Below are 18,034 nucleotides of genomic sequence, written 5' to 3'. Positions count from 1 at the left end.
ACAGTTTGCTGTGTCAAGACTGGTTCCGTGACATACCCCATGTTTTCCAGTGAAATTGCATTCTCCTCCTGCTTTGGATGGTGACCTTAAGTGCATAGTTTTTGAGCAATCCTTACAACACTACTACGCTCTAATGAGAACTTGAAGGTCCTAGTGGCTGCCAGGAAGTACTGTACCAGAATGCAGTGTAATAGCGAATGATTAGAGCTCCATAGTGGGGCATTAGCCAAGGCCATAAGTTGATTTATGTGTTCATTGAAATATGCCATATCTTTCTCCCACCACATGGCTGGCAAAATATACACTGGAACATGCTGGAGAATCCTTCTCCTTGGCTATTTAGGCAGTGAAGAGACACATGATTAGACTAAGACATAAGTTTGTTCCCTTTAGACATCCTGTGCTTCTTGGGACTTTGATGTGTCCTGCGCAGCATTGTGCAAAAACATTTTGAGATGCTGGGTTCCTGTGACATTAAACTTTTTAATTAAATATGTTCTTCTCAATTGAACCTTTAATTAATGTGTTATGTAGGGATAGGGTGGTTCTTCTGATCATCTTTTCCTCATTCCCAAAATGCTGTTGGGGTTTTGTTTGAATGAATATATTATTTCTCCCATTCTCCTTTGTTACTCCAACTGAGGTAACATGGGTAACGAGGTAACCATCTAGATGTGAGGGGCTACCTGTGTTACCGTTTGCCCCAGTATAGGTTTTCACATTCATTACTTGTTGTGATCTGAAGGTAATTATGTCAGTTGAGCGCCGGCTACGTTCTTCATTGCCAGACAGATAATTCTGTATATTATGCATTGCTACACTTTGCCTAGACCCGACCCCGACCTGGTATCATCTCACACTCCATTAGGGCAAATCCGACAGGCATAGCATTCTATAGTCTTGTTTCTGTCAGACACATACCGAGTGTACATGAGCTGCCTTGCACACATTCTGCCAGCACTACGCTCTTGAAGCTTCGTCTAAGAATAATGCAAGATTTGGTTAGGAAGTTTTTTCTTTACGTTTTTTGCCCGGACATAAACTAACAGAGGGTTCCATGATGTTACATTAGGATAAAGTGACTTTTATGAAGTCACCTTACTTAGTCTCCGTGCTTTTTCCCCCATTATCGATACCCTCCCACTGAGGTTCAGCCATTGGTCTAAACCCAGACTCCCACTGTAGCATTGTTTCTCAAGATGAGAACAAGTAGGGGGCGTATGGATAGGAGATATCTAATAGACTGAATGAAGTCACCGTGAAGGTAATGTTATCTTTTTTTTTTTTTTTTTTTAACCAGGACAAAAGTGAAGGACGGTATTGTGGAACTATTGTCAAACATGTATATAATTCAAATTTGCATGTAAATCATGCTACATGAGTATGTTTACCGAAAAAATATACCAGTTCGGATCCAAAAATTACTTGGAAACTTATCGGCTTTCGTAGATATCAAGAAATAATTCTGGAATTTTGAATAGGTCTCCAAAAAGACGTAGATCTAATTCTGAGATGGGATAAATAAATATCTGACTTTGGAAACCTGGCTTTGTGAATTAGGCCAAAGCTTGGCTGTGTTTGCACGCTTGTAATGAAAATAAAGAACATATTTTGCAAATGCTACACTGATGAACAGTTTGATTTTTATATCCATTGTTGCTCTGGTGTGCTCTGTCCAGAAGGGCTGAGTGTACTTCATATGTTGTTGTTTTAAGTATATTAATTGTTTCTTTCTATAAAACTATATTTATAGAGATTGGATAAAACAATTGTCCCAGTATGCCACAGAGAATTTTTTGAAAGCAGCAGAACTTGGCGTTGAGTTAGCAGAGGCATGGATAACCCATAATGCTGTGGTCTATGTCTTAAATCACAATAAACACCTAATACGTACAGGAAGACAAGCAGAACTTGTAAACACCCTGCAGCTCCTGCTGAATGCCATGAAAGAAACTGGTCATAATGGGTAAGTTTAACAAACAACAGAAGTTATCGCTCTTAATTATTTTTCTGTTACAAAACGGATTATGAGTGTCAACGAAAATGTACTAAGGGCCAGATGTATCAAAGGGTTTTACCCATTCTGTGTCTATGTGAAAATGTGTTCGTACATATGGCCCTAAGTTCCTTATTCCCTCTTTTTTGATGATCTTTGGGTTCAAATATTTTCAGATCTCCCTATTAATGAGCACATTAAGGAAGAAATATTTTACCTTCTAAAACAATCAGTCATGCAAAAAGGGACACTTTGGGCCGGATTACATAATGTATGCCTGTGCAAGAAATGGGGCATATACTTTTTGTACTGTGCTTGCTGCATGGATATTAGGCCATGACGCATACATCATTGCAATCATTTGGAGAGAGTTGTACCATTTACAACAGCGGTTCCACTATATTCTGTGTCTATGGGAAAATGTGTTTGTACATATGGCCCTAAATTCCTTATTCTCTCTTTTTTGATGTTCTTTAGGTTCAAATCTTTTCAGATCTCCCTATTAATGAGCACATTAAGGAAGAAATATTTTACCTTTGAATTTTTTTCTAAAACAATCAATCATGCAAAATGGGACACTTTGGGCTGGATTACATAATGTATGCCTGTGCAAGAAATGGGGCATATAGTTATTGTACTGTCCTTGCTGCATGGGCATACATCATTGCAATCATTTGAAGAGAGTTGTACCATTTACAACAGCGGTTCCACTATAAACTGAGAGAAATGTAGAGCAGCAACATGTTTAGCCCTCCTTCCTTTACTAGTTGGTTTGTGCCAGCGGAGCCAACCTGAGGCTCTGCTAATGCAAGGCTATGGTTTCTCCACTTCAAAATGTGTAATTTATACCACACGTTTATTTGTGTGGGCTAACTGCCTATTTATGGCTGTTCAGCTGCTTTGCCAACTATAAAACACACCTGAACTGTTTTAAATATGCCTATTTAGGGCTGTTCAACTGCTCTGCCAACTAGAAAACACCCCTAACCTGGATTTAATATGGAGTACTATTTCTTTCTAGAGAAAGGTTTACAAATGGCATCCCCTAATCCTGTTTGGTTATTCGAAATGCATGTTTGAAGAAGTATAATTGTGAGATGACTCCTAAGGTCAGGCTCATTGTTCTGACAGTAATGTCGCCTGCATGGTTAACAGGCGTGCACACCTTTCCTAACTACCCGACTGCTTCTGAAAGTGATATTCTGACTTTTTACTTTGACCCTGGCATCACTCTAATCTAGCATATGCACAGAAGCTTACGCCTGTCCCTGGTAATGCGAGGTCCCAGAACCAGTTCTGTGACCTAGTAGGGTACTCTACATGTACCCCCATATTGGTCGCTGGACTACTGTATATATGTAAATGGTATTTTTATTGCTAGTCTAGCCAAAAGGCAGCAGAGCACTGTACAGAGTAAAAAAACAACTATAAAGTCAATGAGTGATAGGCAAGGTAGCTGGCTTGGGCAGTGTTAATGCACTACTGGTGCATTACATAAAGTGGTGATGGCTGCATCCTGTGTTTTTTTTATGTTAAGTATGACCAGATCTTTCACTCTGTGTCATAATGTGTGTGTGTTGTATGAATCGTAGTATTAGTGCCAGTAGGATCAATTTTCAGTTCCCGTAGTTTAGCATGGCACAAGGTGGAGGACGAGGACAGCTTCAAAGACAGTGCAAGTGTATTTCCTGCATTTCTGTCGCTGGAAGGTAGAGACTACAGATATTAAATGGAGGAAGGATAGAGACAGGGTTTTCCTTCGAAATTCATTGAAGATCTTGTTAGCAAAAGACTGCAGATTAGTTTTTCTAGAACATTTCCATTAGATAGATGGTATGGGTAAATAGAGGGGGCTGCAATTTCTGATTTCTGTTGTTCGAGATGGGAAAGTTTCTAGGAACCACCTGACCTTTTTGTCTGCCCCTAAATATTGCTTCAGGAAGGCTGATGACGGCCAAGTGTAGACATCTCACACTTCATTGTAACCTTTTTTGTTTTTGATACTCTTGCTTAAAGTTGCTATCATAGCTACCTGCTGTGGGAGCAATTGCCTCACACAAAGGCTGTGTCTGAGGAGCGGCAAGAAAATTATATTTGAAAGGGAACCAATCCATATTGGTTCTGAAATCTTAGACAGTAGACCCATAGCCCTTGTCTGGAAAATGTCTATACAATTGGGATTCAAACTTCCCCAGTTAGTTCCAGCTCCAGGTTCTTCTTGACCAAGGAAAAATGTGTTCTGTAGAATACCGTAAGAACTGGTGTAATAACATGGGCTGGTGTCTGCATTACTACTAGTCTCCTCGGGAATAAGGGCATATCACTTCAAATCTGTACAACATACTATAAAAGCTGAAGGTCATACTAGCACCAAAAAGCCAGTATGCTTGATCATAGAGCAAAGGAAACTGTTATCACACCCTACCGGAGGGGAGGCTGTCCTGAAGGAGAAGTCCCATCTGTGTTTCCAGCATAAGGACCACCCAGAAACTGCTGACTGCCCTTGGAACGAAGCTTGAGACAGCCAGAGTCATGAGGTAGCTCCCATTATAGCCCTAACAGTGAACTGTACGTTAAGTGACACCCCTGCAGTGCCAAAGATTTTGGGCTGCTGACCACTTCCCTCCCTTCAATTCCCACCCCACCCAAGCGAATCCAGAGAAGAAAGCTGCTGTAGTCTTTTTTTTAATGTGTGTTTATTTTATTGAACAGATAAACTGCATTTATCAAGAAAGGCAGTATTTAAAGACTATATTTCAATTTTGCTTTACAGAATAACATTGTTTACAAAAATACACCACTTGTAGAATACAGCAGCCCGTGCACAGGAAAAGTGCAACAGAACCAAAAATGCATTTAGTGCGAAAAACCGCAGTGTAGGAACAAGTAAAGTGCATACGTGTGGAATCGATGTAGAATACTCATCCCCATAACTAGGCTATCAAAAATACAGAAAAAAGGTCTCATTAGTTATCCATTCTTGACTTAATGTGTGGCACACCCACAGCTTATGAATCTGACATTGCACTTGCCATTACATAAACTTAAAATAGAAAAAGGGGATTAATCTCGTACAATCAAGTTCAAAATCATGTACATCAAATTGAGGCGCATCTATATCTGATAACGTTTGATTTGCACTATTGATTATTTTACCCTAACTTGGAGCTAAAAAAAACACACCGCATTACCAGCAGTAAAGTGCAGACATGCAATTGAGCATGACCTTCATCTCACTAGCCACAATTAAGTGCATATCTAGTTTGTACTGTTCAGGGACGTGGCTCGCAGTGCCCAGACAGCTGTATACCACTCTGCAATACCAATCCGCTGAGCATATGCCTCCTGAAAGGCGCATGTTCTCTGTAATTTATCCAGCCAGATCTTAACTGTAGGAACATTAATAGACCTCGAATATTGGAGGATACGAAATCAGGCAACAAATAGAACCGCAGATGGAAAGTAATGTGCTTGGGCAAAGATAAAAAGTCTGTATGTAGCCAATCCCCTTTATCGTATTGTGCACATCTAAAACCCTCCTTTGGGATAATTGGAAACATTTTATGAATTGCATTTGGGGTGTAGTATGCTATTCATCTCGAGAGGAATACCATTTTTTTTAAATTAGCTCCTATAAGAGACTGACACCCCACCACAGACATATGCTCCCATTCATCAGTGTCACCTGACACCCAGTTACCTCCTTTAGCTTATACAAATGGTCCTTGACCAAAGGCGAATCAGAGAATTTCCTCGAAGCCCTATACCAGTTTCCTATCCCTGTCAATTCAGTTAGTTTTAATAACTGAACACGAACCTGAGTCGATTCTCTCATTTCCAGGCAACTACTTGTAAGGAATTCTGCAAGAAAAAGTGGCAGTAGCCATGGCAGACTGACCCTAAATGCTTTTGCATTTCTTTCGACGTTAATGGCCCATTTCTAACATAAAAGGCGCTAAGTACTCGGTACCCACGGGAATTCCAGAAACTAAGCACAGATTTGGAAATATGTGGACCTAGGGTTTTGAAATCCCGTAGCCTGACAAACCTGTGACAGGACGGCACCTACCTTGCTTTAGAGACGCACTTTAAACCAATTGCAGGTCAACTAACAACTTATACCGCGTCCTTTTTGGTAGTCTAGCAATTTTAAAAAAGCGGGCAAGTTGTTTCTGATCCTTGAGCCAATCTGGCTAATAAAAAATTATCAAGTCCATTGGAATCCTTCTCCCTGCGAACTATAGTATCCGACCATGCGTCCTGATAGTAAGAGAAAACAAGCATTTGCAATGCAACGGGTCTCGCGTTTGCTCATGTTAGAGCTGATCGCGTTGTAAACTCCTACCCCGACTTTTCATCTATCGGCAAAAGTGCTTTTATGTGCATGACCCGAAAAAGTGAAATTAACTGTGTAAAGCGCTCGACTTCTGGCAAGCGAAATCGCGCTAGGAAAATAGAGAAAAAGTAGTCCACGATCCGACAGAAAACAGCGAGCCTCGCATGTTTTCTGTACTTGGTCGCTGCGCTCGAGGAGGGCTAACCACCGGAAAATGCATGACTTGTGCATGCCTTCCACGAATGAAAGCAAGCAGATTTTACTAGGCAAGCCCACGAACCAATCAAACACACTGACATGACGTCGACAGGGCTCCGAGTCCCTTTCTAATAACTAAAGCGTCTCGCTGCTATACGCATGCGCGAGCGAATGCAACGCAAGCTCGACCCTAAAAAGCGGTAAGGCCAGTCCACCGCGGTCTTTATCTAGCTGGAGAATGGAATACTTGACCTGCAAATTTCTGCTATTCCACTCAAATCTGATAGTAAGAAAATCTAATCCTTTAACGAAAGCCTTATTAATTTTAGTAGGGACATAAAAGAAAAGAAATAAGAATAAGGGCAAAACGGACGTTTTAACTAAAGACACTGTCAATTAATGTTAGTGGAAGAAGCATCCACCTGGCCAATAGGAATTTTAACTTTATCTAGCATGGATTTATAATTAAAAATCAACAGTTCAGAATATTTGTTTGATACATAGACCCTAAGATCCCGTGGATCTTAGAGCAGGACCACAGATGGAGCATTGAATAAAAGAGACTTAGTTTTACTCGGGTTGATCTTATATCCCCCTACCCTCATATATACCTGAATTAGATATATGGTATATTTGACCTCTTTGCCTTCAAATAAGGAATCATATCGCCAGTGAAGAGCTTGATCTTGGGTATCCCTTCTATCGGGGGTATATGATAGATTCAGCTCTGCAGATTCTTACTGCCAGGGGTTCGATAAATAAAGCAAATACAGTAGGTAACATCAGGCACCGTTGACGAGTGCCTCTGTTGAGCTTAACAGATCTGACTTCTTTTGCAATTATTATAACACGTCCCTCGGTGCTCTGGCATAAATTCTTAAGCGTATTAATAATTGAGTCTGGAAACCCGAGCCTACTAAAAGTAAAGAACAGAGCATTTCAATTCACCAAATCGAACGCCTTTTCAGCATCGAACATTATGAGTGCCATTTCATCTTTACGGTTGGAAAAAAATCCATCCCTAGAATCAGAAAGTGAGAATTCGCTGCCAACAATCTGTTGGGCTAAAAACATTTTGATCTTCATGGACCAGGGTTTGCCCTTTAGTAATGATAAGTGGGGACCACACCCTTGCAAATAAATTATAATCTGTGTTTAGCCGACTTATTGGGTGATAAGAATTCATAGGTAACTTATTATTTAAAAAAAAAAAAAAAAAAAGCTGCTGTAGTCACTGAAGCAGAAGCTAATCCCGGCCCGGAAGTTGCAACTGCCAGAAGAAGCACCCTTCAGTGTGGATTCTGCCCAGAGGCCGGAGCAAACACCTTTTGGATCTCTGCCTGGAGGCTGCATATGCCAGAATTGTCACCCCCTGAGAAGGTCTGCGATCCAGCTCCCAAACCTAAATCTTCAGCCCCAAGTGAAAAAGCTTCTGTGGTCCTGTGTCAGTGGAGAAGCCACTAAAAGTACCAGCCAGAGGAGCGCGTATCAGCACCAGTTCACCATGTGAGTACGTAACAGGGCTTGACGTGCACCAAACTAGCATATAGTGTTTTGTGGCAATAGTGACTTTTTCTAAGAAAATGAGTTATTGGTTTGGAGGATCTGATTACTACCCATGTAATACATCTCATAATGCTCTTGGGTCAAAATCACAGTTTCAATCATTTAAACCTGGGCCAAGCCTGTGGTAGTAGGGCACAGAGGAGGTAGCCTTAGCTTAGAAAAATGTATCAAGTATCTAGAAACACTAAAACAGTCAGGAAACAACTCAATACAAATCCCATAAGCAATTTTTAAAAAGAACTACATCAAAATAATTAAAATCAGACAGAGACCGAAGACATGATTTTTTTAATTTAAAGGCAAAAAATGGCAAGAAAAAGTAAAATGGCAGTCAGAAATCACTGTTCACCGTTGGCAATGACCTACGATTAATTTCAGTCCAACCATGATGGATCAGAGGTCAGATACTTTAAGCTGTCACCTAGTCAAAGTTTTTCCTTTCTGACTTGGACTTTTATTATGGAAGTCAAAATCTTTCAGGAAGATGCATTTGCAGGCTGATGAAGTCCTCTTGAATCCAGATCACTGTTGGACAAAGTTCCACTGAAGGCGTTAGTTTTGGTGGGAAAATCTTTTAACCGGAAAATTCAAACTTCACAGCCTCAAATTTCCTTCATCTGGCAGATAGATGTTTATGTATCTTTGCCCAGTCAGGATGCTAAGGTGTGTTTTGGGATCTAAAGACCCCTCTTCTCCAGGGTTTCCATTACCACTACATTATACAAGTACAGTTCTATCCCTGTTCTCTTAAACATTAGTGAAGTTTCTGGACACTCCTAAACTGCCCGCTTAGGTTAAGATGGGTCACATTTCTCCCCCAAGCCATCCTGCCAGCCTATGCCATTATGTCTGCTCTGAGAACACTATTTCACACCTCATCAAAGCAGCACTGACAGGCCAGATGAAGGCAGCGACATGCTATTTAGCCTGCAGGGACTTCAGGCACAGGGAGTATAACTTTTAAAAAGTAACTTTTCCTTTACTGCTAGTAACAATCCCAATTCACAAATGGTTTGGATTTGTAATAAATTGTAAAAACAGTGGTTGAACTATCGATGTAGCTTATTCCAAACCAAAGATACAGGATAAACACATTAATTGTACTTTAGATTTTTCTTTACAAATCAAGCGACATCTCTTAGAGTGTGAATAGTTTTGGTAGACTAGTTACTTAGGAAAAAAAGCAACCATTAAATTCTTACGTGATCCAGTTTTAGGTACCAGGCACCTTAACTGGTGGGCTACAAGGCCTACTTACAATTTGCTTAGTTAATATTTAAAGGTGGGTTTTAGCTCCTGTCGAAAGATTTATTTTGACAGGCCACCGTGCCGGTTTAAAAAACACACGTAGGCCTGAAAACATGTTTTACCTGTCAGACTTGTGAATGGCACTAAAGGTGCTGCAGCCTAGAGTGACATTTGGCATTCTATGCCATTGTGTATTTTCTTACACCATAGACTATGGCTTTTGTGCCAATTGGGGACTTCCCAAGCTTTAGTGGTCAGTGCGCACATACTGGGGACTGGACAGCAGTACCTAAGTGTGCTGTGTTAAAAAAACAGCAGCTGCACTTCACAAAAAATGGGCGTGGCTATGCAAAAAAGACATTTTTCCACACTGCTGCTTAAGCGTTCCAAGTGCATAGAAATCTTATAAACTGCAACAGTGCTTAATTTGTATCTTTGGCTCCAACAGAGAAGAACTGTAGACAAAACAAGGACTCCTAAAAGTGGGAAGGGGCACATAGCAAGTGGCTGACTTAACAAGGCATTGTAGTTGGATTTATGATCTTGCAGCGATGCTCCATTGGATTGACATAGTAATTTTTGCCTTGATTACTTTGAGTACTAAGGTAAATACTGGGCTGGGCAGCATATCGATTGTTTCTGCTTGACTGTTGAGTTTTAAACTGTTGCTGATCACACTTCATCCCTGAGAATCCTTTGACTTCTCGCTACCCTGAGAGTTGAGCACAGAAAGTGTGTACTTGGCACAGTTTGTAAAGCCATAATATGTCAGACCTTACTGTACCAGCGGCAAAGGACTTAAATAACCACACTTGGGACCCAGACTCTACTGTCCCTGGATCCCACATGTGGTGATTGAAGTTGTTTGCCGTGGCGGTCGGTAATTTTAGGAGGGAGGGGGGCGGGCGGGACACACATGCACACTCATTCATTCACACACGTGCGCACACACATCCATTCACAACACTATCAAATATTCAAACATACACGCACTCATGCACCAAACATTCATTTAAAAAAACACACACACTTACCTTCAGCTCTGCCTCGGAGTTCCGAGGAGGGTTGGGACTGCTGCCTTCCCTCACTGACTAACCTAAGGTCAGCCAATGAGGGAAGGCAGCAGTCCCAACTAGTCACAGAGTGGGATGGGGTCAGTGAGACTACTGACGCCACCCCACCCCACCCTGTGACGAGGTGTCACTGATTGACATTCAGCCCTGGGAGCTTCAGAGCTTAAAATTGAAGTGCCCAGCTTCGAAGCAATCAGTGACGTTCCCCCTCCTCATGATGTGAAAGGCCTTGAAGCATCATTTTCTATGCTGAGGAGGTCACACCCACAGGGTGACCCAGCAAAGTTCAACTCAGGCAGCCAGGAACCTGTGCAAATAGCGCATGTCTAGCTCCTGGCTGCCTGATCTGAAAATGAAGTGTCTCTTAGGCAGACCTTTGCTTAGCCTGACAGACAACTCTTCTTGAGGGGCAAAAGGTGTGGGGGTGTGGCCCCTAAGCCCCAAAGGATGGCCACGGCTGGTTGTTTGACACTGGTGCCCTAAAGTTTGACCTATTATGGCTTTACAAACTGTGCCAAGTAACCCTTTCCATGCTCAACTCAGGGTAGTGAAAAGTCGAAGGACCGTGTGGCCCCCCCGAATGGGGTGTGACGCTCACAAAATAAAACCATGTAAATTTACACTTACGGTTGGAGTAAATTTATATATATTTTAAAATTATTTATCAATAGTTTAAAAACTATACAATTTGGGGAGCTGGAGGGTCATGACTTAGGATTTTACCCATGCGTAAACATGGCATGTAAACACGTGTGCCTAACTGCTTTAGAAAAGTATTTTTACAGTTGCTATTTTTTTAACAGGAAAGTGGAGAAACCACTTTACTTTACCTCAACGATTTGGGGGATGTGCGCGGCTCCCCATTCACACTTTGGATAGGGGATTACTTTTGCCCATGAGAGGAGTACATCTCTTTTAGCATTAAGGGTGAGAATGGGACGAAAAAATATCTAAATATTTCTGAACTCACCTGTTTGTGTATTCTCCAATTTGCTTTCGCATCGTTCCCTTAAAACGCCCATTTCTCCGATGGGAGCAGATTTAATATGACATGTATGTTAGTAAATCAGTTTTCGAGGTACAGACATGTTTTATGAATTTCAGACTCGAAATTGCATTTACAAATCTTACTGTTTGTGTGCCTAATTAGGTACGCAAATAAATGGCTTTGTGAACCGAACCCCCTCACTAAAACAAACTGAATTAAAATAGCACCGATTAGCTTTAACCTGCAATGTAACCATACAAATAAGAGACATTCATGCTAAAACACGTATTTAATAACGAATATATATGCAACGTTTAACATTGTTAACTAAATGAGTGTTCAAACAACAAGTTTACATTGCACATAAGTCGCATAAAATGCAGTCTGCACGTTCCAACCAGTTGAGAGTGCTCTTTATTTTCAGGAGTTTGGCAATCCCTAGGTAGGTTTTACTCATTTGTTAATCGGTGATTTTTCCATAATTTTCTTTAGGAATACTGTACTCTTGGTTATGTTGTCGAACGCACTAGCTCAGGGTTTATTGGTCCCTTGGATTCCAGTGCCATCTCAGAAAAAGCTCGAAGTACCGCCACAAGCAGAGAAAAGCAAAAAGGGTGCTGCCCGGGGGTCTGGCAAAGCAAACGTCGTACACGTTTTCTCCGTTGATCCAAATGCACTTCCCAGTCTCAAAACTGCTTTAGAGGTATTGTGTTTTTTATTATTTCACTGTCGATCTATTGCTTTATTTTGATATGTGAAAAGCACTACGTTTCTTTGGAGTGTGTGTGTACTATACTTCCAAGTGCCTTATACTGATGAAACTGCCTGTTTTATTTTTTATTTTATTTTATTTCGACTACATGTTCTGTTTGCCAATGTTTAAGCAGTTATACACATTTCTAGAAATGTACATTGGTAGCCTTAATGGAGAGGTTCAGAGTGACAACATTTAAGCACCCAGAGCTTGCGTTGATGTTTGTCTTTAGAGTTACCAAATTTTAAAGTGCATATCGGCCCTATGTGGTTATCAGTGACGCCTTTATAGCTAATGTGAGTAGTACAGTGTTTGTAAATAAAGTCAGATGATTATTTTAATTGGTATTATTGATAGTTTTGATTGATAGTTTAATTGTTCAGTTCTGCATGTCTGTCATCGATAGCAGTTTTACAGAACATCAGATTCTAATGCACAAAATAGGAGAGACATATCAGAGCATATATAGCCGTTCATCTTTATTTAATTCATGTTACACAATAGCTTTCCAATTTAAGATTTAACAAGCATTGGCAAAGCCAATGGGTCTGGTGTTGGTCGTCAGCCTTTTGGTAATTCACGTTTTGTTTTGTCATTGTTTTTGTAAAAATGTATTGTTCAGGAAGCTGCCGGGTCATCACCAATCTAAACAAAAACATCAGCAAAAGGCAAAAGTGTTGGTATGGTCTCAAAAAAACGTACACACACATTCCCATGATCCTGCCTGGCACTGAAGGTAGCTATGTTGCATGTTGAAACACTCCTTGTGAAAGGGCAGCAACTGTTAACTAATGGTAAAGTCAGGAAATAGCTGAAATGGGCTGATACATTATCCCTGGAGTGGGTTGAAGGAAAATGTTAATAACCCAACCACAGACTAATGGACGAAGTCCGATTGAAACCACCTATAGGTAACTGTTATACACATCATTTTAGTACAATAAAAAGCTCTTGGCTAACACAGAGAAAGCCAATCAGTCTGCCATTGGCCGCCAGCCTCTTGCCTCTGGGAAAGAAAATCAGAATTGATGAAGGAAAGAAAGAGAAAGGAAAGAAAAAAGGGAGGCATGAAAAGAAGGTAACAAAAAAATTAAAGAATAAGGCAAAAAAGGAAGGAAAAGAAGAAAAGGAAAGAAAGGTATGAAGTAAGGAAGGAAAGAGGGTAAGAAGTAAAGAAAGAGGAAGGCAAGGAAGAAAGTAAGAGAAGGTGAAGAAACAAGGGAAGAAAGGAAGGCAGAGAAGAACGGAAGAAGGAAAGAAGACAAGAAAAAAGGGAAGAAAGAAGGAAAGAATGAGGAAAGACGTATAGAAAGGAGGAATAACAGGCAGTTAGAGTTGTAAAGATAGAGCACCCTCATGAGCTTATATTCAGAGTTTGTGTGAGCTGCTGGTATGCATGATAGCCAGTGGCTGAAGTAAGTTGAACCATTGCCCCATGCTGTATGCTGTAGTGAATGGAAGCAAAATGTGAATAACACAAGAACCGACCATTGAATGAAGAGTGGTGGTTGGAAGCCCCTTTAGGTAAGTGTATTATACATATAAATCTGATAGAGACTGCTAGCTGCAGGTTCCTTACCTTTAGAATTTCCTAGTGTCACCTTGGAATCTGAAACTTTTGCTGAGCAATACCCTTGCTCAAGCCTTTGGGTGGCATTGTTCGGATCCACGTGGTGTCGTTGGAGCAGTCTGTGATGTCATAGTCGCCTCTAAAGGCATCACCCAGGCGCGTGTATGTCAGTTCTTTTCCTTCCGCGCCGGTTAAAGTGCAGATCCGTAATGGAGCTACCCTCTTTGACAGAACTTTTTTAGACCCTTTTGTCGAGACTTTTTGTGCCTGTGCAGAATATGACATCTAGGGAGATAGGGTTCAAACCGTGTGGTGCTTGCCACCGTGCCATGTTGGTGACCCCCACCAGTTATGTCTTTGGTGCTTAGACTGAGACCACGACTTGAAGTTGTATTCCGACTGGCGGCCCAGCAGTAGATGTCGGTGGCATGACTCTCCGAAGGTCACCATACCTGGTCAAGGAGGAGGTCGCGGGACCACGTCAGGAGCCCCAGGTCCTCTTCATCCTACTCGAGGTCCTCCGAGCACTCAGGGAGGAGGCACAAAAAGAAGTCGTCCAAGCAAACTTCGACTTCACCTTGCCCGTTGACCGACGAGACGAGTTGGGAATATCTACGTTCCAGGCACGGTTCTAGGCACCTCTCCAGATACTGTCATGATCACACCTCCTACTGTGGCTATGGAGGGGGGTGCATCGTACGCAGTGGTGGTGCATAGGGAAGCAGAGTCTTGAACCTAGATCTGACTACGGTGCTGGTCAGGATTAACCTCCTGGAAGAAGTGCTTCAGCTGGGGGTTTCTACATCGGAACAGATGTTACCCTTTAAGGAGGCCCTCACAGATGTTCTCCTGGGTACGTGGTCCAAAGCCAGCACAGGGGTGCCTGTAAACAGAACAATTGGCCACCACGACTGTCATCCTAGCTTCCTTATGCAAAACCTCACCCTGGAGAGCTTGGTGGTCCAAGCCTCCACTTCCCATTGTGCCTTCCCTTCTGCTCCCCAGGATAGGGAATCCAAGAGGCTGGACCAGCTTGGGAAGAAGATGTTTTCTTCCTATAGCCTGGCATTGAGGTCGGTAAACACTTCATGCCTTTTGGGCCAGTTTTTCCATACTTTATGGGATACAGTGGTGCAGGAGCTGCTTCTGGTCCCGGGGGACGTACAGGCCACTTTCTCGCAGGCAGTCAAAGATAGGAGAGATGCAGCCAAGTTTACCATTAGGTGTGGATTGAACACAATTGGCTTGCTAGGTAGAGCAATTTAATCAACAGTGGCCCTTCAACACCACGCCTGGCTTCGTACATCTGACTTTTTGGGGAATGTCCAGGCAAACCTCATGGACATGCCCTTTGATGGGTCCCACATATTTGGCGGAAAGGCAGACTCAGCATTGGAGCGCTTCAAGGAATCCTGGGCTACTCGGTGACCCCTTGCCAAGAGTTTGTCTTTTGCCCCCTCTGAGGCTTCGGTAGGGGCCGGGTACCATGACACCCACAGACCTGCCACCATCGCCTGCCAGGCCAACATCTTGGGCGGGGATGCGGTTGCGGTTCCTTCAGACCCAGAGGGTCTGACCGGAAGTCGACCACCACCCCCAGCCCGCACCTTCACAACGTGCAAACCCTCCTAGTGTGATTCTGCAAGGCCATGTACATCCAGTTGGAGAGAGGATTCAATTTCATCTCCCTCACTGACGGTCCATAACATCGTGCAAGTGGGTCTTGCAGATCCTACAGAGGGCCTTTTCCCTACCCTTCGTGTCTTTCCCTCCCCCAATGCCTCTGTCAAAAGTTAGTTTTGCTCTGCAAGAAGTTACGACTCTCTTGACCAAGTGAGCCATAGAAAGGGTCCCGATATCAGAAGTAGGCATTGGTTGTTATTCCCGTTACTTTCTGATACCCAAAAATAACAAGAGTGTTCACCCTATCTTGGATTTAAGGGATGTTAATCTCTTCCTCACAAAGGAGAAATTCAAAATCCTCACTCTGGCTCAGGTCTTGTCTGCCCTAGACCAAGGAGACTGGATGGTAGCGTTGGACATGCAGGATATGTATTTACATATATACCATCCTGCCTGCCCACAAGCGTTGCCTGCAGTTCAAGCTGAGCCATGAGCACTTTCAGTTTACCATGCTCCCCTTAGGCCTTACCAGCGGCACTCAGCTCTTCACCAAAGAAATGGTGGTGGTCGCAGCTCATCTGCGCAGGTTAGGGGTTTCAGTCTTCCCCTACCTCGACGACTGGCTGTTGGAAGCTTCTTCGTCCCAGGCTGTCGTAACCTTCCTTCAGACTATGGCGAACCTCCTGCATTTGCTAGGGCTCACTATAAACGTGCCGAAGTCACACATGATTCCCTCGACAGAGGCTCCCTTTCATTGGAGCTGTTCTGGACACAGTGCAATTTCAGGCCTATTCTTCCGAGCAGTGAGTCTGGGATTTTCAAGTTACGATTCCGATGTTTCGGCCTCTGTCCTGGATTTTGGTGGGACAGGCTCTGAAGCTGTTGGGCCTCATGGCCTCCTGCATCCTGTTAGTAATACATGCCAGATGGCATATGAGGGCTCTACAGTGGGATGTGAAGTTTCAATGGACAGAGCATCAGGGAATCTCACCGACACGGTTAAAATCTCGGAGGAAACTGCAAAAGATCTGCAATGGTGGTTAATGAACTGCGTTTGGGTCAGAGGCAGACTCCTTTCCCTTCCTCTACCAGAGTTTACAGTGGTGACAGATGAGCCACTTCTGGGATGGGGCGGCCATATGGTAGAGGTAAAGATCAGAGGCCTCTGGTCTCCAGCGGAATGCAGACTCCATATCAGCTTACTGAAGTTCCGGGCAATTAGACTAGCATTGAAGGAATTTCTTCCTGTTGTTAAAGGGAAGATAGTGCAGATGTTCACAGACCACACCACCACAATGTGGTCCTGCAAAAAGCAGGGCAGTATGGGGTCATCGACCCTTTGTCAGGAGGCCCTGCATCTCTGGATATGGCCGGAACAGCAGGGCATAACCCTGGTGGTTCAACACCTGGTAGGTTCTCTGAATGCCAGGGCAGACAAACTCAGCCGTTGATGCCTAGTGGATCGCGAATGGTATCTCCATCCGGATATGGCACAGGGACTCTTTCAGCAGTGGGGAGAGCGTTGATTAGATCTGTTTCCCTCCCCAGAGAACGCACAATGTCAGCAGTATTGCACGTTGGAGTTTCTAAGGTGGCAGTCGCTCTGCAGTGTTTTTCTTCACGAGTGGAGCTCTCAGGCCTACTGTACGCCTTCTGCCAGTACCACTCCTGCCCAGAGTTCTCAAGAAGATCAAGAACGACCAGGCCCAAGTAATCCTGGTGGCTCTGGACTGGGCAAGTCTGATATCCTGAGCTTCTGAAAATGACTATAGAACCTCCGAATTGGCTGCCCCTTCAGGAAGATCTTCTTTCACAACAGCAGGGGAAGGTTCTCCACCTGAACCTTTCAACTCTGCACCTGCATGCGTGGAGATTGAGCAGTAGCAGTTGACAGCCTTTGGCCTTCCTCTTAAAGTCTGTAAAGTTATTCTAGCAGCCAAGCGTCCCTCCACTAGGACGGTGTACGCCTGCCATTATAAATGTTTTGTGAATTATTGTACAGCATGATCTATTGATCCTCTTTCTGCTTCTCTCTCTGACATTCTTCTCTTTGCCTTATCCCTTGCCCAGCAGGGCTCTGCCTTGGGCACTCTCAAAGGCTATGTTTCCGCCTTTTCGGTGTTCAATCGGCTGCCTGATCAGCCTTCATTATTCAAATCACCTTTTGTATATAGATTTATTAAAGGGTTTTTACATATGTATCCCCCTATGCCCTTTGTTATGCCTCAGTGGGACTTAAATCTGGTTATCACATTTCTTATGTATGTTCCCTTTGCTTCACTGCACAACTGTCCCCTCTGGCTGCTCACCATCAAGACAGGCATCTTAGTGGCAATAACATGTGCCCGGAGTGTGAGTGAGTTGCAGGCTCTTTCATCTAAGCTGTCGTATCTCACCATGTTCCCGGACAAGGTGGTGCTTAGAACTCGTGTCTCTTTCCTCCCTAAGGTGGTGACCCCATTTCACCTGGGCCGGAACATCACCCTGCCCACTTTCTTTGCTGCACTGCATCCTTTAAAAGAAGAGGAGCGACTCCAACGACTGTACCCAAAAAGAGCATTGTTCTACCTTGACTGCACAACAGAGTTCTGGGTGGATGACCAACTCTTTATAGGGTACTTGGGAGCAAAGAAAGGTCAGGCAGTGCAGAAATGAACCATTTTGCGCTGGGTCGTTCTCTGC

At 43.1% G+C, this 18,034-nt stretch overlaps 1 protein-coding gene across 2 annotated transcripts in view; it reads left to right on the top strand.

Moving 5' to 3' along the window:
• CFAP46 (cilia and flagella associated protein 46) overlaps nucleotides 1-18,034 on the top strand; it is a 1,580,346-nt gene that overhangs the window by 496,216 nt on the left and 1,066,096 nt on the right. For both annotated transcript variants that reach the window (XM_069239769.1, XM_069239768.1), the window contains exons 20-21: nucleotides 1,754-1,966; nucleotides 11,898-12,108. In XM_069239769.1, the coding sequence (XP_069095870.1) occupies nucleotides 1,754-1,966; nucleotides 11,898-12,108 (424 nt within the window). The remainder of the gene's footprint in view (nucleotides 1-1,753; nucleotides 1,967-11,897; nucleotides 12,109-18,034) is intronic.

This window comes from Pleurodeles waltl, chromosome 6 (assembly GCF_031143425.1).
Source record: "Pleurodeles waltl isolate 20211129_DDA chromosome 6, aPleWal1.hap1.20221129, whole genome shotgun sequence".
NCBI lineage: Eukaryota > Metazoa > Chordata > Amphibia > Caudata > Salamandridae > Pleurodeles > Pleurodeles waltl.
This window is presented reverse-complemented; position numbering and strand designations above follow the sequence as displayed.